General features: G+C 50.8%; 1 protein-coding gene across 7 annotated transcripts in view; it reads right to left on the reverse strand.

The window, feature by feature from the left end:
* DCUN1D4 (defective in cullin neddylation 1 domain containing 4) overlaps positions 1 to 27879 on the reverse strand; it is a 960807-nt gene that overhangs the window by 389245 nt on the left and 543683 nt on the right. For all 7 annotated transcript variants that reach the window (XM_069631680.1, XM_069631678.1, XM_069631679.1 and 4 more), the window contains one exon: positions 2157 to 2265. In XM_069631680.1, the coding sequence (XP_069487781.1) occupies positions 2157 to 2265 (109 nt within the window). The remainder of the gene's footprint in view (positions 1 to 2156; positions 2266 to 27879) is intronic.

Here is a 27879-nt window from a genome sequence, read left to right on the forward strand (position 1 = left end):
AAAACACAAAGAAAATACCTCACAGTTGGACGTTGGCTGTGCCGATTCCAATTTACAAAGCTGGTGATCGTAAAATACAGTAAATTACAGACCTATAGCATTACTGGATCCCTTAGGGAACTATTCGCTGGCTATCTTGTAAAAAAGCTTAACACCTGGGCAGAGGAGAATGCAAGACAAGAAAAAAGACAAACTGGTTTTGTCAAGAAAATAGGAACGAATGTCAACCTCCTGTTATTGAACTTGATAAAATGTGAAGCGATAAGTAAGCAACACTAAGTATACGCCGTCTTTATAGATTTAAAGATGGCATTTGACTCGGTTAACAGGCAAAAGCTTTGGTCTAAACTCGCAGCCTGGGGATGTTCTATTCTGAACCCGATCAAACAACTTTATTCAAATACCTCCGTCAGAGTCCGGTTAACCAACGACGGGATGGTGACAAACCCCATTGCTACCTGTAACGGCTTGGAGCAAGGATGCCCCTTGGCAGCCTGCTTATACAATCTGTATACTTATGACTTTGGTGAAAAAATCCAAAACATAGCGGCTAATCCTCCAAAGATTAACAACGAGCCTATTCAAACGCTAATATACGCCGATGACACCATTATTTTAGACAAAACTGTATCAGGCCTACAAAAATCTCTAGACATAGCTCAAAATTACATGCTGGAAAATGACCTGCTGATAAACAGCAACAAAACTAAGGTAATGAAACTTACCTCTCAAAAAAATAACAAAACGCGACATACCTTAAAGATTTTTCTAGAAAGAGAAGAGATCGTGATAACCAAGGCAATTAAATATCTGGGTGTAATGATTAATCCGTCCTTAAATGAACAAGAATGGAAGAACCATATTGACGGAAAAGCTAGATCTCTGGCCAGACAGGGCTGTTTCTTCCATAGAAAATACGGAACGTACTCAACAAAAGCTACAATTGCTATGTATAAGCAAAAAGTAATCCTGATTTGGACGCATGCCACCGAATCATTGAGCAATCAACAAACAATGAATTGGCCCAGTATGAAGCATTATTTTGGAGGAAAACACTATCTCTTCCAAGGTCATTTCCAATGCCAAGAATCCGCTATGAATTAGCCATCAAATCCATAGTGCTTTGGAAGTGCTTCAGGAAAATAATTTCCGAAGACAAAATACCATCGTTGGAAATCCCGAGAGAAAAGAATTCAGGATTTAATATCACAGCCCTGACCAAATGGACTTCTGAAATCAAGCTGAAAATGCAAGCTGAAGATATCTGTGAGGAAATGCTGATCAACAGGCCACAGTATGCAAAGCGTAAAATACAGGCCAATGACTGGATTAAAACCATCGCTGAACAAAGTAAATACAAACAATATTTAAAATGTGAAACTGAAACAAGAGCGCTCAACGAGTTGCCAGGTTACTTAAACTATTTCCCAGACCGTAACATACGTGATCTGTTTTTACGTTTCCGGCTTAACATCTTACCGACCCGGGAATATCAAGCAATGACGGACAAATCAAACAAGTAACTTCAGATTGTCGCTTTTGTAAAGCTATAAACATCACAGAAACTATTTCATCTGATCATGATCTGCCCGGCACTGAAAGATCAAAGATCCTTGTACAGAGACTACTTTGGGATATCGCATAAACAATTGACAACTCAAGAAAGATGGAACAATTTATTAAAAGGACAAGACAAACGTCTAATTTTGACAATAATCAAATTCTGGCTGGAAATCAACAAAGAAAACAAGCTTAATGAGTGAAACGCAAGCGAATAATGTTTTCTGAATAATGTTCTTTTCTTTTTTTAATAATGTAATATATCTGCAAAACAAAAGAAAATGAAAAATTTGTAAAAACAAAACATTTTAATAAAAAAAACAAGATAAGATTACATTAACATGGATGTCAAAAGCTCACGAGTTACCTGCTACAGATGAACAAAAAAAGTTAGAAATTACTGTAACTCATTTACACTCAACTTAGTTACTACAAAGCCAGCATGGGAACAAAACCTATATTTATTGCAAATTAAACCAATTTTAATTGTTATCCTTTGCTCACTTGTAAAAAGTAAGAATTATAATATGCTAAACAGATATTAAGTCTGAACAATATGTCAAACAAAATACTATAAAAATGATCACAATACTCACTCGTGCAAAGTCAAACGCATATCTATAAATAAGTTTGAAATTTGCAGGCTCATTTAATAAAGATCTCAGGTAATCCAAGGAATCTCTGAGTTTCTCAGTTGAGTGGCACCTAAACACCATTCATGGGGATAAACAGACATAATTAGTGGGATAATTTGATAACAAAAGTATGACAATATAGTTCATATTAGAACATTACAGCTGAACCCTGAAAAAAGGTTCCTGTTAAAAGAGAAAGCTTACACAGAACAAAGGCGGTAATGACTGCCAATTTAAACAAGTGATCACACTTCAGAATGCCAACTTAAAAAGCCATGTTAGTTTGGCCTCAAACAAATGCTTTATATTGCTCCACATTGATTTGCAGAGACCTACAGCTCTGCCTGCTGAACTGGGCAGGAGAGGGCTGCCTCACTTGATTTTCTCATCTTTCACACACTGCCGAATGAAGGGAAGTGAACGGCAATGCAGTGTAGGGACACTATTCGCCTCTCCATCCAAGTACTTCATTATACTGATGCCTTAACGCCCCCGCTCCATCCAGTACAGATGATCCCTCCAGTGTCTATGGCTGTGGTTGGGGGAGGGATCTGTGTGGGTATAGCAATAACACACTTCTCTCATATGCACCGGTGCAAAGTCAGCACAGCACCCAATGGGATCGTTTTTTGGCAGGTATTGCCTAAACAATGGGTGCACCAGGATATTTGAAGACAAAAACTTGACATAAGGTGGTGGTGGTGGTGGTGGTTAGGCATTTGATCGCAAAATATATGGTGTGAGCATCTCGCTTATCATGTCAGTATGTGGGAGGGAGGGCACTGGAGTGAATAACTGGAGTTTTGGTGTCAACACTGGATAATCGTGTTAAAACCTGGGCATTTAATTACAATTTGCAATGTGTTATTATTTTGACTTTTGCATGCAAACTTGCCAAAGGCAAGACTGTACCTAGGAAGTTGACAATGTTGCGAGTATCTGCAATTTTAATGCTAATACTTACCAATGGTAGGGGTATCCATGCATTTGCTCAATATCTGTTAAATGGGCAAGTGCTTGGGCCAAAGAAGGCAATACCCGGTAAATGGTAGGGTTACCTGGATATCTGCTTGCACAGCCTGCTTTATGGGCGGTCGAGTAGCTGGATATAGAATAAAAAAAAAATCATAGCATACGGCGTCAGTACATGGCTGTGGGACTCAAAATTCCTGTTCGGTTTCTCTAGTGTAGTGTTTGCGAAAATATGTTAAACAATCCATAAAGTCGGCCAACAACAGCCCAGTGCTCCAGACAGAAAGTCGCGAACAATATCTTTAACCAATGCATGGATTAAGGATCGGCACATGGTGGCTCTTGGTCATGTGATTAGCCCCGCCCCTTCCTTTCTTACCTCTTACATGAAAGGGGTCGCTTGCCCAAAAGTGCGAAGTGAAGGCCAGATGAAGAGAAGGTCTCTTCCTGTTCAGACCAGAACCCCTGCTATCCTCGCTTGAGTATGCGTTTCCCTTCTAACAACAGCCCATCCCTACCATCACCTCCACTCAAATCCAAGATGTCCTCATCCCAAACAGCTACGAAATTCTACAAGACCGTCCAAACAAAATCAGTGAAGGCCTCGCCACCATTGGCTCTTTTGAAAGCCTTTCCTACCACTTCCCACTCTCCCCAATGGACATACTCCCGTTTCACCTCATGAACTAACCACCCAAGCCCAACACCTCCATCAAGGACTTCAGAGACTTGGTCACCACCATGTGTCTCACACATGTCAAAACATCTTCCTCAGCAACTTCAATATCCCTGGTAACTCAGCAACCAAGTCAATGAAGGAAAATCTCCACTGCCTACTCGACACTCTGAACCTTACACAGCACAGAAAAGGCCATACTCACAGTAAAGGTAATATCTTCTACCTCATCAACACTCCCGAGCCGAGCCTGCTTGGCAACTCTCCAATCCCGCACGACTGGTCAGATCTGGCAATCCCCTTTGAAAGCAGTCACACGGCAAAGACAAGCAAACTCATCGGAAGCCTAGAAAGCAAGCCTTCAGATCATTCAAGAACTTCACAATGGAGGCTCTTCTGTAACATATTGTCAAACTCCACAACCAATGATGTCCAGTGAAAAAAATATAAAATTACTCTCTGTAGTGACTAACTTACTCCTAGTCCATAATCCCCTTTCTTCCATACTGTATGGGCGTCCCTCGCTGGGGACGGGAATGGAACCTTTTTCACCCGAAAACATTTTTCCCCCTTTAATTTAAGTTACGCATAGGGGCGCGGCCCCGGAGCATGTACTCCTTGACTCCGCCCTCCGGCACCACATCAGTCCCCTTTGCCGTTGCTTAGTAAAGGGAAAGGATGGTGGGAGATGTGGAGGAAAGGGGATTATGGACTAGGAGCACATTAGTCACTACAGTGAGTAATTTATAACTACTCCTTCGTCCAGTTGCCATTCCCTTTCTGCCATACTGTGGGCAATTAATACTGATTGAAGCCACAGGGAGGAGAGATGTTGCCATCCCCAAGATAACCGGTTCCTCAGGACCGCTTGCCCGAAAGTCGCGTCTGATCTTACACTGCCATCTAGGCAATACTGCTTGAGAATTCAGGGAAGGGTAGCCCAGGTGGCCACCCAATTGTTTGCCATGGCACATGCCCCTGGAAGCCGTGACATTGGCCCTGACCGGGTGTGTGCATGTTTTCTGGCACCTTCATATGCTGTCTCTTGTAGGCCTATTGAATGGCCCTGACCATCCACCTAAATATTGAGGCCTTTGATGCCTGACCACCTGGTTTTGAACCACCAAAGGTGACGAAAAACGCATCTGACTTGCGGAAGCCCTTTGTCCTGTGCAGGTAGAATATTAGGGCGCTCCTGACGTCGAGACAGTAACACCTTTTCTGACGCTTCCTTTGGATTTGGAAAGAAAGTTGAAAGGACTATTTCGACACTGAGGTGAAACGAAGATGCCACCTTTCAGAGAAACGCAGGGTGGGTGCGTAGCACCACCTTGTTGCGATGGAACGTGGTACAAGTCTGCAATGTCACGAGGGGCAAGGCCCACCAGCAGTGCTGTCTTGATTGTGACCAATCTGATATCGACTGACGTCATGGGCTAGAATGGTTTGTGCGCCATGGCACACAGACCATGTTTAGGTCCCACACCAGGTTTAGCTGTCGGATAGTCTGATAGGGGGGTATAACTCATCAGCCCCACCAGATGGTTCTTGACCACAGGGTTAGATGTGGAGAATGAGTCACTGGCAGAGTTCTTGTCAGCACCTATGGCCGCTAGGCAAGTACGACCTGAACCCCTGACTCTGCCAGGTGTGCCTAAAACGACAGCACCTGATCCATGGTGCAAGTCAATGGGTCTACACCTCTTTCCTTTGCCCAGAAGCAGAACGTGGTCCATTTGCTCCTATATTGGTTCCTGGTGGAGACGCTTCTTGCCTTCTGGATAATCTCCAGGATGTCCAGAGACCGGCAAAGTTGCCGCATCGTTATGTGCTCAGGAACCAGACCGCTAGGGCTAATTTCTCCAGGTATCTGCAAATCGTGGTGGAGATATTTAGGGATGGTGACTAATGCTGCTTGAGAGTCTGTTTCCTGGTTCCATGAGGCTAAGAAGTGAAACTGCGCCCGTATGCTGAACAGCCAGGAGGCATGCCGCCATAATCCCTAGAAGTTGTTGGTACCACCAGGTTGAAGTTTCCGATCTGCCGAGAAAATGCCAAGTAGCCGCTTTGAGAGCCACCACCTTCTCCATGGGGGGGGGGGAGATTTGCTACTCCTTGGTATCCCAGTATCCCACCTGAGATCCAGGAAGACTAAGGCTTGTGTAGGCTGGAGCTGAGACTTTCCGAGGTTGATGTAGAAGCCCAGTTCATAAAGAATAACTATTAGTCTGGAGGCAGTATTCCTCACCTCCCCTGGTGATTCTGCCCTGACCAGTCATCGAGGTATGGGTACACATGGTGGCCCTTCGACCCGAGTAGCACTGCCACTGCATTCATGAGTCTTGTAAATATTCTTGGAGCAGAGTTGAGCCCAGCCGAAAGGACTTTGTACTGGAAGTGTGAGCCCAGAACCGGAGGAAGGAGCGGTGGGACTGCCATATTGGGACGTGTAGGTACGCATCTTTCAGGTCCAGTGAGCACGTCCAGTCTCCCCCACACAAAGACACTGCTATCAGCGCTGGCGTAACCATCTTGAACTTTTGGAGGGGTAAGTAAAGGTTTAAGGAGGATAGATCTAGAACCACTCACGCCTGCCCGGTTCTTCTGTACTGCGAAGGTACAAGAGTAAAACCCCAAGCTTCTTTGCGATAGAGGAACGTCCTCTACTGCCCCGCTCACAACCAGTGAATGGATCGCTGCAAGGAGAGATGGTGTCCCGATCTGGGAGGACTTGAGGGATGGAAAGGCGGAAGCCCTCCGATACCACAGAGAATCCATGGGTCCGCAAAGAGTGCCCGCCAGCCTGTCCCCACAGGAGAGCTGTGGACCTTGATGATCCAGTCATTGCTTCTTTACCTCTGAGGCTTCTGCCTGGGAGGGGGACTGGAAGATGCACTTGTGTGAAGTGTTCTGTTTGCGCCTGTGTTGGCTGGGGGACCCGTCAGGCTGTCTACATTCCGGTCCTGGAAGCACCAGAAGCTGCCAAACTTACGACACCTATCGGACCGGGATCGTTCCTGCCCGAAGACTTAGATACTGGCTTCGTGAGTATAGCCAAAGACTTGGATGTCTGGGAACTGTTCTTTTTCTTATCCAACTCGTCATCCGTCAAAGAATGGAACAGGGCCCCTCCTTTAAAAGGGAGGTCGAGGATGCGTTCTTGTGCGTCTGGATTGAACCTGATGGCCTTAAGCCACGCCATCCGCCTCAAATCTGTGGCCACAAAAATGGCTCTACCCGCCGTGTCAATATGAGCCACAGAGGACTCCAAGTCCTGTCCCACAATTATGGCTTCGGCCAAACTGGCCTTGAGAGACGCATGACTGAGCTGGCAGCTCCAGGAGGAAACCTGCAATCTCCCTATAAAGCCTCTGATTTTGGGTGGCCAGCCTGGAATCCACGTTAGCTTGTCACAGATGGAGGCCAGCGTTGGAGTGTACCTTTTCCCGTAGGCATCCAGAACAGTCTCCTCCTTGCCGAGTAATGGCAAAGTAGAAATGGATGTAGTTGATGTCTAGTGTTTGGCGTACATGAAAGCTGCTGCAAGGACCGATGAATGTGGCAGTGGGTGCAGCGAAAGGAGGAGTGATTCGCCCTCTGCTTCTGGTTGCGACTTTTGCGGCTGAGGAATCCCCAGGTATTCCGCCAATCCAGCTAGTCTGTCGAGAAAAGCCCTTGCTGAAGGTGTCCTGATCATTCTCCTTGTCCATGTCCCCCAGATCCGCTGTTTGTTATCTGCAGGCGGCGTGCTTAGTGGTGTTGTGGCCTGGGGGAACACCAGCGCCGGGAACGGGACTACCTAGCGAGGCTGAGCGGGGGCCAGAGTCTCCGTGGGTTGAGAGGATATTGAGCCCAAGCTTGGAGCCGGAGGCGGCGGTTGCAGGAGCACAGGCAGAATCATGTCCTGAATGATTCCCCACAGGATACCTCCCATTTTAGGAGATTTCATTAGCGCGAGAAATCTTTTGAAAAAACGTTCTTTGCACACTGGAGACTTGGGCTCCCACACAGGCATGGAATGTGTGACCGATGTGTACAGGTGTGCTTTTGCCGTGCTGTGCCGGGCCTGAGGGTAGATAGCTACTGTGTAGCGCACCTGTCCTGAGGGAACCAGGTAGGATGTGCACCGTGTGACCTGCAACATGCTCATGGGAGACTATTCCACCCTTGGGGGGAATTCCTGTCTTTGGGGGCTCACTGGAGTGGCGTGCTTCTGCACATGCCGCCATTTTGTCTGACTGCGCCGCCATTTGGTCTTGTACATGCCACATGCGGCCTGTGTTTCCGCTGAGGTATCGACTCTGGCCTCTGCCTGTTTGCTTGGGCACGTATCCTCGGACCTCCACTGCACCTCCGGTGTGGAAGCGGTAGGCTGTTCACCCTCTGATATGGTACTGGTAGTGCTTTTGCGTGTAGGTGTCACCACAGGCCTGGGCCCGGTAGTAGAGCCGAGCTCCTTGGGGGATCCCCCAGTACAAGAGCCATATGGCCCCTCAGCGGTGGGACCAGGAGGATCTGTGGACCCCTCGGCTGTGAGGCCGGAAGCTCCTTGAGCCTCGGTACCCTTGCTGGTGATAAAGCCTGATTGGCCTCTCCCGCCTGGTCACTTCCCAGGGAAGGAGTCGCCTATGCGGGGTGCTTTGTAGAAGAGAACACTTACCTTGACCTTACTTTTGTACGTACGTATTCTTTGTTATGCTTTGGCGGAGATCTAGAGAACAACTCCCTGCACCTCGCCAACCGGTTCTTTAGTGACCAGGAAGTAAGGGCTTTGTACGCCGAACAACCGTCATAGCCTTGATCTTTGCTGAGGCACCAGAGGCAGAGCGTGTGCAGGTCCGACGTAGGAAACGTTCCGTCACAGGGCGGGAACCTGCCCGACGCGGCCGATATTCACCGGGGAGGGGCGAGGTACCAAAGGAGTGTGTACATAGAGGGACAAATATCCATGGGCAAAGCCTTTGAACGCGTGGAATTACGAGGAAAAAAGGGCCTCAACCACAGTCGAGGAAGCAGGTCTGCCTACGTCGACGCGGAAAAGAGGACTGAGGTGTGGCGCTGGAGGGTGGAGTTAAGAGAGCACATACTCACGGGGTAGCGCTCCCACGTGCAACTAAAATGAAAGGGGAAAGACATTTTGTCTGGTGAAAGTTTCCATTCCGTCCCTAGCGAAGGACGCCCATACAGTATGGGGAAAAGGGGGCAGGACGTAGGAATAATTTTCTAGACTTGGGGACACCTGGGGTGTAGTAAACACTAGTGCACGCTAGAACATGTAATGAATCATTTTGAAGCAAACAAAATAAACACATGGTGCTCATAGTTCTTTCTGCAGTGCTCTTCTCTTTAATTTTCATTTTTTAAGCGCAGAGACCCATGCCGACGGATTTCAGACTGAAACGTCCATCTCCAGGGCAGGTTTCTATAAATACATAACTTAACCCATGTTCTTAGGGTTTCACCTTCAGTGTACACTACTAGACAACAGTATCAATACAAATAAAGAACAATTTATTTGCTTCATGCTCAGAGGCCTTATCATACAGGTTCTCTGAGTGAAAAGGGGAAAACTGGCATTCTTTGCAGCATAAAACAGATCAAGCATTGGTGTTGGAGCTGCTCTGGAAATCATCCTTAGAGCAGATACTCTAGGCTCCCTGAAAGACAATACTGCATAACTCACGTAAATGTGCGCATAATTTACACTCTGTATTGCTCAAAGTCGTTAAAGATGCTGTAAGAGGGGTGTCTTATCACACTACATCTATGAATCTGAAAAAGCAGGTACGGGCTTACCCAATGGTGTATAAACAGAAATTAATTCTGTCGTTTCATACACAAACTTCACCTCACATGGGATGATGCACCTCTGAATAACCAGGACCGACTCACTTCTCCAAGCTCTCAACACCACAAAACAACCAACATCAACCACCATACACCACTGAAAAATGCACCTGAAACAAAGTACCCTCAAGTCTAAACTTTCCAACAACCTAGTACACTCAAGAACTCAACTTCAACAAACAAACCATCAGCTGGATTGGTGGTTTGGGTGGAGGCCCCCAGCATAAGTGCTATACGTGAGGAGGTGCATAGACACATTGGATGGGGTAGGAGGCTCACCTTAAGTCAACCCCTTTAGGGCAACTCAACTTCCAGAACTCCTCAAGATGGGTCACTTTAGAAATTAGGAGAGTCACGGGATCCTGACCCTGGCGGATGTCGCGCAGGGGGGGGGGCAGCCTCCTTTCCTGTAAATCACTACAGGAGAGGTTTGGTCTCCGCGCGGTGAGCGCTTTCGGTATATGGACCCGACGCATGCGATGAGTGTTAGTGAGAATTCTCATTTCTGTGCTAATTCCCTTCACCCTTAGAGACCCCCAGGCTCTTTCGCTGGACTTAGGACTTCTTACCTTTAACCCAGGAGTGAGTGAGACCTTTTTCTCACTCTCACGTGTTTTTACCCGATACAGTTCCCAAGAATATTAAAGTGAGATTGACTTTACTTACTTTTTCTCTTTGTAGGTCCAGCACACACCATCTTATGTGGAGTGCTGGGGGGTTACCCAGTAGCCCCTCATACTACTCTCTCATTGAACATTTTTATATTATCCTCACTACTTTAAATGGCTGGTGGCCGTGGTTTACCTTTTCCTACCAATGTGCTTTTCTACCGCAGGCTGAACCCTCTGCTGCAGTACAGCACCCATGGGTGACAATTTTTCTCAAAATGGCCCGGTCGTCTTTTCTCGCCATTTTCTGTTTGGGAGGTCTTTCTTGGGTTTTACTCTGTGCATTGAGACAGGTGTCAGCCCTTTGATTGTCTTGCCTTTGGCGGGCTTCAGCCCTGAAGCCCGCCCCTGACTCCAGTGTGCCTGGAAGGACAAGATGTGACGGAGGGTCCCGAAACTCCCCTGGCTCTCCATGAAAGCCTGAATCCAACTAGTTCCAATTGGCTGGCTGGCTGTTCTTTTAGGACAGCCACCCTGCTGTGTGATTGACAGCCTAGGCTGTGCATGACTGGAAGAAATCTGCTTAAAAGGCGAGGGTTTTGGGACTGCAGGCAGAGTCGACAACTGGGAGAAAAACCTGACGAAGAACCTGTGAACGAAACTTGCTGCAACCTCCTGAATCTTTAAATTGCCGGGTGAAGCTCTGCTGCTGTGCTGAACTCCTTTTTCACCTCGACAGAGAAGCTCCGGACGGAACTACTTCTCCCCTTGGGTTAGTGGGAACACCTAATTGAGACGAACTCCACTGGACCATCATCCCCGACTTGCTGTGCCTCTCCGTTGCTTCGGAATCCCAATGCCAGGGGTCGAGTGGCCGTAGTCGAGTGCAACGTCTGCCGCGGAACGAATCCGGCTAGAAGCTCCAGGAGACTCCCAAGGTCCATCCAGAAGCAGGACCTCCTCACCAGAGTGCAGGGCCGAGGGAGCAAAGTGAGTCCAACCCGTATCCAAGATCCGCAACGGTTCTGTTTGCTAAACACTGAAACCACAAAGTGCTAATGAACCAAAAAGAGCTGGTAGCTGCCAACAACCTCCCAAGTATCACCACAGGAGCGTTCCAAACATCCTCCCCCTTGGCCCCACAACTGAGGCTCTGGAACAAGGGTCTGCACCGCTGTAGCAGGACAGAATTCAGCTGGACCACTCTTCTTCAAACCAGAGATACTGTTTAGGCCTGGGGTACTTACCTTATTGCCTTTTAGCTGCGCTCTTCTCATTTGGGAATTGTATTGGCTTAACCTTTAGAGTTGATTTCTACAAGTGATTTTTCTAAAGACTCTCCAACTTTGTGCAAGATGCATCAGATCCATAGACTGTGTCCCAAATGACTTTGGCTGTCCTGGCTCCCTGAAGAATCTTCTAGTCCACTTACTTTGATACTCTTTGTTCCTCATAGGTGGTATCTTGTATGCTGTTACTGCTGTTAAAGGCTTATCTAGATTTCATTGGAAGATTTAGTTGTCCTCACATCCACTGAGAAACTGTCCAACCCTTTTCCTTCCCTAAACTTTCCTTTCTGCAACATCAGAATCTGCAAAGTATACTAGTGAGATCTATAAATACCATTACTGTCCCTGCCCTGCAGTTTATGAAAGTTGGGGCAAATGGGAGGTGGGGAGGGCAATGGGTGAGCCTGCTTTCATTGGGCAAGTGCTGATGTTGGACATGGTTATTGATGGTGCTCTTGTTAAGACTCTGTGGCATGGTCAGCAATTTTATTTTCTGCCTGCTCTTTTACGTTATGTCAAGCAATGGTGTATGTTGGTTGGGTTTTATTAAAAGCAATAAAATGTTTCATAAAAAATTAAAAAAAACATGGAAAACAAGAAAAGACTTAACAAACGTTCAGCAGTGCATCCGACCTTGACATGCTTGTGGAACTACATGCGGCACACAGACGGCTGATCACCACTCAAGTGTGACAAATCCCATGAAGTCGTTACTACTTCCGAAGGGGTAGCCCCTTCCGGTGAGGCCACTACCCGATAGTCCCCCAAGGGGTGGTACTCAGTGGCTGGATCTCATGGGAGGGGAGACTCCCTTTGGGAACAGTGATGACCACATCTGGAGAACACGGTATTCCCACCCAACACGTGACCATGGTGCCCCTTTCCAGACTTACCCCACTTTTCCTTCCTCTCCTCATTCCTCTTACCACTTAAACTCAAACCGCATCTACTTTGCTAAGGCAACTGAAATAGAGAGTACTGGGATAAGGAGGAAGAGTACTAGTGAGTTACCATTTCAATGCTCACCTAGTACTGAGACAAGGAGAGAATGCAGAGCAATACAGAGTATGCATTGGAACCACATTCACCAGTCTACTGGTTCACGAAAAAGTGATTGGCAGAAGATAAAAACCAGCTAAGGACTTTACAATTGGTCGAGCCCTCCCAGAAGAAATCGTGAGAGGAGAGACAGGCTTGCCGGGCAGTCAGGTACTGACCAAGACGCTGTACAAGAGGTTAGTCCGGGGCTGGTCCAGGATGGGAAGACCACGCGGCCCAGAAGCAGACAGAGACTCTAGGCGACCCAGAGACAAAGGGACAGCAGAAGCACACCAGCACGCCATCGCCGAGCAGAAGAATCCTGCTGAGCCGCTGCAGGGGCAAGGAAGCTCCGGACAGTCACCGGAGTAGCGCCAGTGAGCCCATCTGCTTCAAAAGAGCCAGCACTCACGTAAACCATGACACAAGGTACGCAGGAAGTCACAGGGGCTCAGAAACCTCAATGAGGTTGTTGCAAAAGCCAAAAAGGTGAGTCTGGGACTCACACCCAAATCATACATGGACTTGGCAGGAGAGTGAACAAAGTCTATAGCTTGGAGAGAGCAAGCAGGCAACATTTCTTCAGTGTACTCCTTCCTTACCTGAATCATCAACAGTTCCCTAATGCAACACCTTCCCTCGACCCACAAGACTGTATAAATCTTCCCACTTCAAGAAACCAGCACTAGATCACCTCAGCAACTACCACCCCATCGCCCATCTTCCCATCGAGGTAAAATCCTTGAGCAAGCAGTAGCCACAACTCCTCCAACATATCAAAGCCAACAACCTCCTTTAGGCCTAACAACTTGGCTTCAGACCAAGATGCAGCACAGAAACGGCTACCATTAAGGTGATCGACAATGACCTTAAAATCATCAATGATGGTCCTCCTTGCCTCTTGGTTCTCCTTGGCCTCAGCAGCATTCAACACAGTAGACCACCCAACACACACCAACAAACTACATCGCTGCATGCAAGATCATTCTCAGCTAGCTCAATACCACCAGTTCTTACAAATGCATTCCTCCAGATAACCACCTCTACCAATCACCTGTGGAGAACTGCAGGGCTCCATCCTCTGCAGTGATATGCACTAGTTGCCATTCAGAACCATCTTAGCTCGACTACATCCACAAATATGCAGAAGACACGCAGCTCTACCTCAAGTTATCCTCCATCAAATAAATTCACAGTCCTGCCTCATACTGATCCAGTCATGGATGTACAGTGCATAATTGAAGCTCAACCAATCAAAGACTGAATTCCTACTGCTGACCAATATCATCTAACACCTCGACATCCAGACCTGGATCTCTGCTATGAGACTCGAGGGATTCACACCCTAGCTGGCCACCTGCGCCAGCACATTGAAAGATCCCTCTCCTTCAAACAAATATAGCAAGAAAGAAACAAATTGCTCCGTATCAACTTTCGTTCCTCCTGAAAAAAAGCCCTTCATCCCAGAAAACAACTTCAGATCCGCTGTCCAAACCTTGGTCCTCTTCCAGCTGGATGGTGGCAACGCCTTTCGAAACTCTTCCGTTGACAACCCTGGCACTCCTGAGATGTGTCCTACATGATACAGCACGTTTCAAAGGACTCTGCAAATCCAACCACATCACCCCGACCCTCATGAAACTGCACTGACTCCAGATGCAAGTCCATCATCTTAAAACCCTACTGCATTATCTACAAGGCTGATACCCTAAAATCCCCAAACTACCTCACTGAGACACTCAGCATCTCCGGAGGCCTACGATCCACCAGAAACAAGGACATGCTCAGACTCTGCCGGTGCAGGAAGGAAACTAGAAGACTGCCCTTCTTGGTCTGTGCCCCAAGACTCGGGAACCAGCTTCCCCATCAACACCAAGCTCGCCTCCTTGCTTCTACAGTTCCAGAAGGAGCTCAAGACCCTCCTCTTCAATGAATGGCTCTTCCCTAACACCTCCGTCTGCACACCATCCACTCCCCACCCTCCCTGAAACTGGGTGATCTGCTCTCCACGGTTTCCTCCCCAGATTGCTTGTAGATTCCTTGCAAACAAACTGGCTGCCCATCTCCCACCCCCAAGCCCTTGGATAGCTCCCCGGGTCCCTCGTTTCTCTGCTTCCTTCAACGTGTTCTTCACTCTAGGATTGTAAAGCGCTCTGTTGCTTTCCAAAGCAAGGTCCGCGCTCAATAAATAATAATAATGATGATTGGAATGTTATGAAGTATACCATGAATGTTTTGATCAACTGGGAGTGCAGGAGCTCTGTCCCCAGTTCCCTCTTCTGCTGAAGACACAAAGCATTGTGAACAAAACATTGATGAGCTAGGTGTGCAGGGCCAAACGCGTCCCTCTCACCTCAATAGGATACATGCAAGATCACTACAGTAGGAAAAAAAGCTAATTACAGAAAGAATAAGTCACTGTTCCAAAGACAGTTGCCAAGTGCTGCACATAAAATGGGGTGGCATTCATGAGGGTAAAAGTCTATAATAAGGGGAAAAGAGGGGCAGACCTTCACATGCTTCAGGGCGTGGGAGTAGGAACAAGTTACTTACCTGTAACTGTTGTTCTCCAGCATGGGTCTGGCATGGATTCACATGCTCATGAATATTCCCCGTCGTCAGGCTGGGAATCCTCGGTAAAGAAAAAACCAGTATCAGTTTCGTTTCTGATCTGTCTTTCGTAGTAATAACCAATCACTGGTCTCTGCGTCATACTGACCACAGCCAATGACTGCCCTCTACCTAAGCACCGCCTCTGGCAGCCATCTTCAGATTTGGAAGCACGTGAAGTGGCAGTATGACCAAGTGAAGAGCCGCAGAGGGGTAGGCGGGAGGGTTCGCATGTGAATCCATGCCAGACCCATGCTGGAGAACAACAGTTACAGGTAAGTAACTTGTTCCTTCTCCAGCATGGGGTCTGGCATGGATTCACATGCTCATGAATAAAGAATACATAGCAGTACACACATGCACAACCACGGGAGGTGGCAAAGGCTCAACATTAAGCATTACATCAAACTCAACATTAAGCATCTTACCTCCTCACCAGGCTCACCTCAGGCGAACAGGTTGCGCAGCACTGCTTGGCCGACCCTGGACTCCTCCCTGGAATCCCGATCGACGCAGTAGAACTTTGTGAAGGTGTGCGTCGACCTCCACGTAGCAGCCCTGCATATGTCCAGCAGGGGCACACCAGAAAGGAACGCTGTGGTAGCTGCGATCGCTCTGGTGGAATGGGCTCTCGGACGGCCAGGCAGCGGTCGGTTTGCCAACCGATGACAGTACATGATACAGCCGGAGAGCCATCTGGAAATGGAAGCCTTCGAGAGAGCCTTCCCCTGATTGACAGGTCGAAAGTTCACAAAGAGTTGTGACGTCTTCCGAAAACCCTTCGTGCGGTCCACGTAGAACTTCAGCGCTCTAGCTACATCCAGCGAGTGCAAAGTCCTCTCAGCCGGCGACGAAGGCGACGGGAAGAACACAGGTAACACCAAGGGTTCGTTGAGATGGAAGTCCGACGGTACCTTGGGCATGAAGGAGGGGTGCGTCCTGAGCACTACCCTCGTGTCGTGGAAAGTCAAGTACGGGGCCTTGCAGGAAAGGGCCTGGATCTCTCCCACTCGTCGTGCGGAGGTGATGGCCACAAGAAAAGCTGTTTTCCACGATAGAAACTTCAACGGGGCCGAGTGCAGAGGCTCGAACGGAGGTCCCATGAGCTTGGTCAGCACCACGTTGAGCTCCCACGCCGGGGCCGGAGCCTTCACCGGCGGGAACGATCTGAACAGTCCCTTCATGAACTCTTTCACCAGACGATGAGACCACAAGGACGTCCGCCCCGTGGTTCTGGTGTATCGGGAGATCGCAGCAAGATGAATCTTGATGGACGCGTGTGCCAGACCAGCTTTGGCCAGCGTCAGCAGGTACGGCAGTACTTGGGGGGCCGTAATCCGTAGAGGGTTAATCTTCTGTGCGTGGCACCAGACAGAGAACCTCTTCCATTTGTGTCCGTAGCATTTAAGAGTCGAGGACGCCCTGGCCTTTGCAAGAACCTCTCTGCAATCGGCCGGTATGTCGTATCCTCCAAACTCTAGCGCTGCAGGAGCCAGGCCTGCAAGTTCAACGACTTCGGGTTGTGGTGGAGGATGGCGCCTCCTTCCCTGGAGAGTAGATCCGCGTCCGCCGGCAGCTAGATCGGCGGGGACGCTGACAAGTCCAGAAGGTCCGGGAACCATATCTGCCTCGGCCACGCAGGTGCGACGAGGATCATCCTGCACCGTGACCTCTTGAGCTGGTTGACGAGCCGGATTAGCAGAGGCAAGGGAGGGAACGCGTAGAGGAACAGGCCCTCCCAGGGGAACGAGAAAGCATCGCCCATGCTCCTCGTCTGGGGAAACCTGCTGGCGAACCTCCGGCACTTGGTGTTCGTCGCCGTCGCGAACAGGTCGATCTGGGGTGTGCCCCACCGTCGGAAGAGGCGATCCACCAGATCCTGCCGTAGTTCCCACTCGTGGCACGAGCGCAGCTCCCTGCTGAGTGAGTCGGCGATGGTGTTTTTTATCCCTGCCAGATGAAACGGCACCAGAAAAATCCCTTGGGCAACGGCCCAATGCCACAGGTCCTGCGCCTCCTTGGACAGCGCTGGGGACCTGGTTCCGCCCTGTTTCCTGATGTAAAACATGGTGGTGGTGTTGTCGGTGAAGATCCTCACCACCTTGCCCTTGAGGGACGGAAGGAAGGACCTGAGGGCCCAAAACACTGCACGGAGCTCCAGGACGTTGATATGCAGGGACTTCTCCGTCGGGAGCCAGAGTCCCCTTGCGTGCAGATTTTCGGTGTGCGCTCCCCACCCTTCCAGGGAGGCATCCGTGGTCACGGTCTCCTGGTGGGCTGGGGTCTGGAAGTCCATGCCCGCCGTCAAATGCGCGCGGGTGCCCCACCACCGTATCGCTCGTCGGAAACTCTCGTCGAGCTTGATCCTTTCCTCGAAGCTGCCCGTCGTCTGGATCCAGCGCGCATCCAGGAATTCTTGCAACGGGCGCATCCGGAGCCTGCACATGGGAATGAGGTAGATGCAGGAAGACATCATCCCGAGGAGGGACTTGATGGACCTCACTTTGGCCGCGTCGGCCACCAACATCCGTTGCACCTTGCCCAAGATGGTCCTGGTCCTCTCCTCCGACGGGGAGGCCAGAAGGGACACTGTGTCGAGCCTGGCTCCCAGAAACAGTGCGACTTGCGCGGGCACCAGGTGGGATTTGGCGTAGTTCACGGAGAATCCCAGGTCCGTGAGGAGTTGGACGGTCCTTGCCGTGTGGACCACGGCGAGCTCCCTCGTCTTGGCGCGGATGAGCCAGTCGTCCAGGTAGGGGTAGACGTGAATCCCCTCGCGGCGCAGCTGCGCCGCCACCGGTGCGAGGCACTTGGTGAATACCCTGGGTGCCGACCGTAGTCCGAAGGGAAGGGCTTTGAACTGGTAATGACGCCCTTGGACCACGAATCTGAGGAATTTGCGGTGCCCCTTTAGGATGGGAATGTGGAAGTAGGCATCCTCCAAATCCAACGACGATAGGAAGTCTCCTTCCTCCAGCTGACCCAGGACGTGCTGGAGGGTGACCATCCGGAACTTCTGCGCCTTGATGAACTTGTTCAGACGTCGCAGGTCCAGGATGGGGCGCCATCCTCCCGTCTTCTTCTTCACGAGGAAGTATCTCGAGTAGACTCCGGAGCCCCGAAGCCTCTTTGGGACGAGTTCGATGGCGCCTTTTCTGAGCATCGCCTTTACCTCCAGGAGAAGTTGAGGGACGTGAAGTTCTTTCCTGGCCACGGGGGGGACGCGCGGGCACCTTCTTTGAAACTCGAGCGCGTGGCCCCGGGCCAGGGCGTCCAGCACCCAACGGTCGGTGGAGATGGACTCCCACACGCTGACGAAGCCCGCCAGCCGGCCTCCCACCGGGGTGCTTCGGTGGGGGCCCGACCCCACGGCCGGTTCAATCCTGCTTGGGCGCGGCCTTGCCGCCTTGACCTCCTTGGCGACGACGGCGGGGTCCGCTAGACTTGCCTCGTCCTCTGTAGGCCTCTTGCGACGACGAGCGGGCCGCTTGACGGTAGGAAGCGAAACCGCCGCCGGAACCTTTGGAGGCGCCCTTGCCTCCGCCGCTCCGAAAGGGCGTCCGTCGTTGCAGGACTCCAAGGGCCCGGGCCGTCTCAGTATCCGCCTTGATGGCCTGAAGGGAATCGTCCACTGTCTTCCCAAACAGGTTGTTCCCGTCGAAGGGCATGTCCAGGACTCTGGTCTGGACGTCCTGCCGGAAATCCGTAGCTTTGAGCCATCCACGACGTCGAAGGCAAATGCCGTTGCCCAGCTGGCGGAACCCGGTGTCGGCGATGTCCGTCGCCACGGTGATGGCGTGGTCCGAGGCCACCTCACCTTCCTGCAGGATCTCAAGGGCCTCCGCCCTCTTGTCGTCCGGCAGAAAATCCAGCAGGGGAGCTATCTTGTACCAGAGCTCCCTGTCATAGCGGGCCACGATAGCCAAGGCGTTGGCCGCTTTAATCGTCGTCGCTGCCGACGAGATGACTCTACGTCCCATAGCATCCAATTTCTTTCCCTCGCCGTCCGGCGGGGAAGTCGATGTGGAGGCCGCACCCCCCTCCGCTTTCTTCCTGGCTGCTGCGGAGACGACGGAGTCCGGGGTAGGCTGCGCCCGGAGGCACAGGGGGGCCGTGTCCGGGACCCGGTACTTTTTCTCGTACCGGTCTCTTCTAGCTGGCGTCGTGGAAGGGTTCTTGAGGAGGGAAAGGCCCTCATCCCAAATGTCGTCCAACAGAGGCACTGAGAGGACCGTCTTCCTCTTGGCCTCGCGCCGCTGATAAAGGAAGCCTTCCTTTTTCTTCTCCTCAGGGCAGAGTTGGAAAAGCTCGGAAGCCCTGGAGATCATGGAGTGGAAAGATCCGATCTCGTCGGGCGGAGAAGCCCTGGTGGGAGGCGACGACGGAAAATCCTCGTCGTATGCCTCGTCGTCCGTACCCGTCGCTGCCGTGTCAGTCCCCGTATCATCCCCTCGGGTGGACGGGGAGGAGGGCTGGACGGGGCGCGACGGTTGAAAAGGAGGTGGTGGATGGATCCTTCTTTTCTTGGTAGGGGGAACACCAGAAGGTCCCGGTTCTGGATCCCCCGACAGGAGAGGTTCCTCCGTCGGTAACGGTAGCCTCGTCCTTATCTCGGAGCATAAGGACTGTATGGCCAACAAAATGGCCGCCGAGTTGTCTTGCGGTGCTGGCAGAGGGGAATCCGACGGGCGGGCAGGGGCCCCGTCGGTATCCTCGACGATGTCGTCGTCGTCACCTGCGTCGGGGTCCATTCCGACGGGCTGGCCTTCTTCCACGCCTAGGCCGTGGCTTAAGACCTCGATCAGCTCCTCTTCTGAGGTTGAGGCCGAATCTCCGACGACGCCCTGCCCCCCCTTCTTCCCCACGGAGGGTTTCACGGGGGTCCTATCGATGGGCACAAAGGAAGACTCCCTCCGAGGAGGCAGGGAGATTCTGGGCCCTGAGGTCGCCACCACTGGTGCAGCCACCACAGGCTGAGCCAGGGCCGCCGCGACCGTTTCGATAGAGGGCTTGGTCGGATGGATCAAGGCCTTCACCACCTTAGGTGCGCTCACCGCCTTATCCTTGAGGGAGGGGGCACTGCCACGCTCCTCCTCTGCCTTAGAGCTCGACCGGGGCCTCTCCAGGAGCTTCGCCGGGTGCTCGGCCTTCCTCTTACCCGACCCAGAGCGTTGGCTCGTGGTTGATGGTGCCGGGGAGGGTGCGCCCTGCCTGGCGCCCGTAGAGCCCGAGCGTTCGGCGCTCCCGGTGCCAGCGGACTCGCGGTGCTTGGCCTTATGTTGGGCCCCCGTCGCCAGGGCGCCCTCAAAGGTCTTAGAAGACCGCTCGGATTTCTTCTTCTCGCCAGACGGGCTCTTACCCTCCAGCCAGTTGGCGAGACGTTGATGGCGGTCCTTCATGGTCCGTTCCGACATGTTGCCGCAAAACGCACAGTCCTTCTCCACGTGCGTCTTGTCCTCATGAAGGCAGTAAAGGCAGAAAGAGTGTTCGTCCTCCTTGAAGACGTTCTGCAGCTGGCATCCAGGGCAGACCCTGAACAGCTTTCCGGGCGTCGAGCTTCCCTTCTCCTGGGCCATCTCCGAGACCGGGCCTGAGAAGCTTCTGGATTCCTCCGAAGTGTAGCTCGACGAAATCTTCACCCTTGAGGGGCACAGATGAATCCGACACGGGTCCCCGTTGATCGGATGTAGGATCGGTGGAGCTTGAGGCTCTTTGACCGAAAGAATCGAAGTTTTTTTGTGAAAAAAGCGCGAAAAATAGCACTAACGCTCGAGAGCAATAGCACGAGGATCCCAACACATGAACGTGCGGTAAAAATCTGAAGATGGCTGCCAGAGGCGGTGCTTAGGTAGAGGGCAGTCATTGGCTGTGGTCAGTATGACGCAGAGACCAGTGATTGGTTATTACTACGAAAGACAGATCAGAAACGAAACTGATACTGGTTTTTTCTTTACCGAGGATTCCCAGCCTGACGACGGGGAATATTCATGAGCATGTGAATCCATGCCAGACCCCATGCTGGAGAAATAGGTTTTTAACAAATCTCTAAACTCGCTGCAGCAGGAAACATGAGAGAATAACCTGGCGGATCCAGGAATTGAGACAATAGGAAAAGGTCCCAAGAAGTAGGCTGAACCCTGCAGAAGAAGCAGACCTGCTGGTTTTGGGTGCCACTGACTACTGTGGTTGGAGGCTAAAGCAGACAAGGTGAGGCAGTCTTAGCAGTGTGCTTGTACCTTTAACATATTCCTGCACTGGTTCACTAGCTTTTCCCGATAAGTCCAAATCATAGTGGTGCAGAGGTGAATTGCCTGTATGACCTCCAAGTGACGTTAGGGTATACCATATCATTTTCCATGCACATACCCTCAAATTGCTGGCTGTGGTTGCTCTACTGGTTGGTAGCATCCCTACCTAATTTCAGGAGGTATAGTTCTGCAGTAACTATACCCACCTGAAATTAGGTGCGCATACCAGTCCAACTTTTGGGTACGCTCTAGTCACCGTGACCACTGACATCCCGTCTAGATGGGTATCCTGTTTGTTTGACATCTATCGCATCAACCTTGAGGATGCAGGCTACATTGCCATTGATTGCTTGAAATTATAGAGGATAACAACATGCACCCTGAGGATATTTCGACTGCCTCACTGAGCATTTCTGCAGTGACCATGGATGTACTACCGACACTGAGATATGGTTTGGTCTAGACTCCCAGATTTCATTAAATGAAAAGAGAGTGAGGAAATACATCTACTGCATTTCTCCTTTGGGAAGCTACATGACGAGATACCATGTAACTAGTGTTGTACACCTAGAAGACTTTATGAGTGCAGTGTTGAAACCACCACATGCCAGACCCACTCTGGGTTAACTAAATTGGCATTCTGCCTCTGAAGAAGTTCCTAAAGCAATCCTTAATGTTCAAAGGAACAAAACATGTAGGGTTTTATTACAGCACTAGGCCAAGTGTTGTGATGGACACAGTTCACATTATATGTAATGTAGGCATTGTTGTCATTACATTAAATACAGATTATACACAAATCAAGAATTATGTATTGCATCACATATTTGTGGTTTGTTTACCAATTGTATACTCTTGAATACCCACAAACTTTTTTTATATGCATATTTGCACTATGTAGAGTGCACAAAGGTTCTGTACTGTATTTGCACCCGTAATCATCAATGTGGTGATAGGCACTGGACACTTTAATAAGCGCTTGCCACTTTTTGTGGTGGATTTTATGATAATGTTTTTAACCTGTATTTTTTATGTATTAAAGATGTCACATTTCAGAATCATTTTTACAAAGTCTGGTTGAATATTCCATGCACTTTATAATGCTAAAGATTTGGTGGAACCTCAGTTGTGGTATATTCCCCATAGTCTAGCTATGCTAACTCCAAACCTAAAGAGACTGGGAACTTTTTTTTTAGTTTTTGATTATATTGAATCAGGTTTGCTCCTATTTCTCCATTTCTTTACCTGGCATCCCCCTGGTTTACAATTGTGCATATGGGTAACCCCTATCTAACTCCAATACAGTGCTGTATTGAGACACTGGTCCGCTACAAATGGAATATGAATGGGGTTGAGCACAGCTCTGCTAGCCTCTTCCAAGACCACAGTAGCCTAAACCAGAAGAGACCAGTTCAGAATGGGTGTCTGTATTCACAACATAATCTACATATAAGGAGATTTGACTTGGGAGAAGACTGCAAAGTTTGAACATGGAGACCGCCACTGATTAAGTGTCTGGAAAATGTTTCAAATTGATGTCACCATTCAATTAGGGCCTGCCTCCAACCCATAGATTACGTTTCCCCAAAATAGGGCAGCTACCTGTACAACATTTGGATCAAATCCATGAGCCTGAAGAAAGACACTGACCCAAATACCTAAGGTGTGAAGGAGCTGTGCTGGAACCTGCAACCTAAGGAACAAGTTACTTACCTGTAACTGTTGTTCTCCACCATGGGTCTAGCATGGATTCACATGCTCAGGAATATTCCCCATCGTCAGGCTGGGAATCCTCAGTAAAGAAAAATATCAGTTTCAGTTTCGTTTCTGAACTGTCTTTCGATCACTGGTCTCTGGGTCATACTGCCCTCAGCCAATGACTGCCTTCTACCTAAGCCCCTCCTCCGGCAGCCATCTTCAGATTTGGTCACATCCGCAGCCTGCATAGGCGCACAAGATCGATGCACGAGGACATCATTCCGAGTAGGGACTTGATGGATCTCAGCCTGGCCACGTCCATGGTCAACAGCCGTTGTACTGTGCCCAGGAAGGCCTTCGCCCTTTCCTCCGACAGCGAAGCCAATTGCGCCACTGTGTCGAGTCGGGCTCCCAGAAACAGGGCATCTTGCGGCGGAACCAAGTGGGATTTCGCGAAGTTGATCGAGAATCCCAGATCCGTGAGCAGTTGGACGGTCTTAGCTGTGTGATCGACGGCGCGTTCAATTGACTTTGCTTGGATGAGCCAATCGTCCAGGTAGGGGTAGACGTGGATCCCCTGCAGGTGCAGCCGTGCCGCCACTGGTGCTAGGCACTTGGTGAACACCCTGGACGCCTACTTCAATCTGAAGGGAAGGGCCTTGAACTGATAGTGTCACCCTTGGACCACAACTCATAGGAGTTTTCGATGTCCTTTTAGAATGGGGATGTGGAAGTAGGCATCCTCCAAGTCCAGCGACGATAGGAAGTCGCCTTCCTCCAGCTGTCCCAGCACGTGCTGGAGGATGACCATCTGGAATTTCTGGGACTTGATGTACTTGTTTAGACGACAAAGGTCCAGGATGGGTCGCCAACCGCCGGTCTTCTTCCGGACGAGGAAGTACAGCGAGTACACTCCGGAGCCCCGAAGCCTCTTTGGGGAGAGTTCTATGGCTCCCTTTCTTAGCATCGCTCGTACCTCCAGGAGCAGCTGTGGGACATGGTTTTCCTTCCTAGCCACCGGTGGAATACGGGGACAGTTTTTTTTAAATTCCAGAGTGTGCCCGCGGGTCCGGGCATCTAGCATCCAACGGTCGGTGGAGATGGACTCCCACACGCTGACGAATTTTGCCAGCCGGCCTCTCAACGGGGTGCTGGGTGGGGGCTGCGACGCCACGGCCGGTTCAGTCCTATTTCGTTGCGGCCTTGCCTCCTTGGTGACGACAACGGGATCCTCCGGTCTTGCCGCGTCCTCTGTAGGCTTCCTGAGACGAGGAGCGGGCCGCTTGGCGGTACGAGGAACCGCTGGCGAATCCTTTGGAGGCTACTTGCTTGCCTCCGGAGTTACGAAAGGAGGGCCGTCGTCCTTGAAGAACGCCCAAGGCCCGAGCCGTTTCGGTGTCTGCCTTGATGGCCTGCAGTGACTCGTCAACTGTCTTGCCGAACAGGTTGTTCCCGTCGAAGGGCATGTCCAGAACCCTGGTCTGCACGTTCTGGTGGAAATCAGTGGCCTTGAGCCAACCACGCCGGCGAAGGCAAACGCTGTTGCCCATCTGGCAAAAACCGGGGTCGGCGATGTCCGTGGCCACCATAATGGCATGGTCCGAAGCCACCTCACCTTCCTGTAGGATTTCCAGGGCCTCAGCCCTCTTGTCGTCGGGAGGAAGTCCAGGAGGGGAGCGATCTTGAACCAGAGCTCCCTGTCGTAGCATGCCACAATCGCGACGGCGTTGGCAGCTTTTATGGTCATCGCCGCTGAGCTGACCCTTCGTCCCATGGCGTCCAGCTTCTTCCCCTCGCTGTCTGGGGGGAGTTGAGGCTGTCGCCCCCGCCGCTTTCCACTTGGCTGCCGCGGAGACCACTGAATATGGGGACAGCTGTGCTCTGAGGCACATAGGGGCAGAGTCCGGGACCCGGTACTTCTTCTCGTACCGGTCTCTCTCAGCAGGAGCCGTGGAAGGGTTCTTCAAGAGTGCTAGCCCCTCGTCCCAGATGTCGTCTAGCAACGGGACAGAGGACAGTCTTCCTCTTGGCCTCCCATCGTTGATAGAGGAAGCCCTCCTTCTGTTCTTCGGGGCAGAGCTGGAAGAGCTCAGATGCCCTGGCATCGGAGGAGGGGATGGGGAGTGAAGGCTGGAAGGGGGGAGGAGGATGGACTTGTCTCTGCTTGTTAGGTGGGCTCCCCGACGGTCCAGGCTCCGCTGGGTCGTCGGTGGGGGGGGTAAGGGCATCCTTGTCCTTATATCCGTACACAAGGCATGTATAGCCATCAAGATAGCTCCTGAATTGTCCCCTGGTACGGGCAGCGGCTGCAACGGACCGATGGCTGAGGTGTGGGGCCCTCTGCGGTCCTATCTTCCTCGTCAGCTCCCCCATTGCTCTCTTCGTCGCCCTCGTCGGGATCCTTCCCGTGGGCCCTGGATTCCTCAGACTTCTTGTCCCGGATCCTTTGGACGCTAGCTAACTCATCCTCAGAGGTGGTTATTACGCTCATCTGGTATCCACGGAGACGCCACCCAGCCCTGGTTGGATGATTTGCACTCTCGAACCCTCTCCCGGTCCCTTGGTAAGGCCTCTGGTTAAAGATGGGTCTGCAATATAGGAGGCATTCTATAATACCAGATTGTCTTTATGTTTTTCCACCTCCCTTGGCCTCAACTCCTTCCTCCCCCTTGGGCCTTCTCCTCACCTATTTTAAAAGGTGGATTCTCCGTCCTGCTCCTTGTGGCAGGGGTGCGTAGATGTGGGGGGCAAGCAGCGACCAAGTTACTTCACTGGTGCAAGCCCCCCTGTGGGAATCCAGGCTTGCTGTGACTCCGTAGGTTTGCTGCTTTACAGTCTTTATATGCAGTTCTTATGTTCCTCTTAGTTCGAATAATAATGTCTTGCTGCTTGCTTTCCTTTTAGGTATGGAAAGGTATTTTAGTGTTGTCATGCAGTTTGAAGATGAGCATTGGCTGGTAAGCGAAAGCGCGGTGTGCGCGATGCTGTACGGAGAGTATTGCGCGATGCGCGGCGCTGTTGTGCTTTATATATTGCTAACATGTGTCTTCTCTCTCCTTGCAGGTTGCAATGTTCCTTGCCGAGCGCCGTAATGTTCCAGCAATGATACTGACCAGGAGAGGACTACCAGGTAAGAATTGTGTGGCTTTCTTGATTCGGGGGGAAACGTGAGTAAACACTTACTAATGCTGTCTTTCTTTCTCCTCTTTCCAGGTTATGGTATTCCAGGATGCATGCGGTGCCGGATGATGGAGTTCGTACCTTCAGGTGAGTGGAACTGAAGTTGGCGATGGATTGAAGACAGGATACTGTTCCAGGTAAGTTTCGTAGTGTTCTTGTAACGCTCACCTGACTCCCACGAAGGCGCTGGTCTAGTCTGGGTTGCTGTGGCCTCTTCGAGCGTGATGCGCTGTCTGGCCCGTAGGAATATCCTTCTGCAGATGAGAAAGGGGATTAACAGTCTGCAGAATAGTGTGCTTGCTCCCCCCTTCGTTCTTCTCTTACTTCCTCCGAAATCCCCGGTTGAAGCTCACCTTATGGTTTGAAAGGATGAACTCTCCATCCTGCTTCTGGTGCAGGGGCGCGTGGTTTTCAGAATGGCGCTGGCAAAATCCACTTGACTTTTCCAAGCGGAACGCCGTAAGTATGAAGATTACAAAAGTTCAAGTGTTGAGCCTCCTTTTCTGTTGCCTTCCTAACCTGTGATCTGTCCTTTATTTCAGGTGCAGAATGAAGGCGATGCGTTGAGGGATTGAATTGCCAATGGTAAACTCAGGTGAGTTAGCGATGGGGGCGATCCCTCTTAATGTCTTTATATTCCTCCAGTAATGTCTTTTTGTCCTTTCCCCATAGGGGCCGGGGTGCGTTACCTGCCAACGAAGCGGCGCCGACCCGAAATGAGGAATGGTCCACCAACAGAAGACCGGTAAGTGTTATCGCGGAAAATTAGGCTTTCCTCATATGTTCCTTCTGCTCACCTTTTGTCTCTTCTTCTCTCCCCTAGGCGCAGAGATGTGGCGACCGGTACAGACAGTCGCGGTGGAGCCAGAAGAACTCCCGAGGACAGGTGAGTGAAGCGCGGCGCTGCAGCGAGTAACGCGGTGCTTTTAAATGAAAGTCTTTTCTCAGGAACGCTGGCGTGAAGGTTCCGGATGCAGGTAAGAAGTTTGATAAAATTCTTGGTTTTCACCTTTCTCTTCTCTTCTTTCCTTACAGGTGTTCCAGGATCGAGGCGGGCGTGGCTGGAGACCAGATGCAGGAGCAGACACGGTGAGCGTTCAGCTGCTTGGATGCAGAACAACGCGAAGCGTGAGCTACTGTCTGGGCGTGGCTTAAATAGCCCCCAAAGTAGTTCCAGGTAAGTATCCTTCCCTGGCCACGGCCGAGTGGCAAAATAGTCCCAATGAAAAAATAGTCCCTTTCTGGTCTCAGGGAGGCCTGAATCTTGCAGCATGGTCTGCATCAGGTAAGTGCGCAAAACAGCTTCCATTATGAGCCTGGCGCCTATGGCGCCAGGACTGATGTCCAACATGAGCCTGGCGCCAACGGCGCCATGACAGAGTCCAAAGAGCCCCTATAAGGGGCCGCTGGGCTTTTACCCGGGGGCATGATGCCTGCTCCTGGGGGTGCTGGGCCTGGCCTGGTGCTCTGGGGGTAGGCATCATGACAGTTCTCTCTCTCTCTCTCTCTCTGCAGGTC

Source organism: Ambystoma mexicanum, chromosome 6q, assembly GCF_040938575.1.
Source record: "Ambystoma mexicanum isolate Mex_15411 chromosome 6q, UKY_AmexF1_1, whole genome shotgun sequence".
NCBI lineage: Eukaryota > Metazoa > Chordata > Amphibia > Caudata > Ambystomatidae > Ambystoma > Ambystoma mexicanum.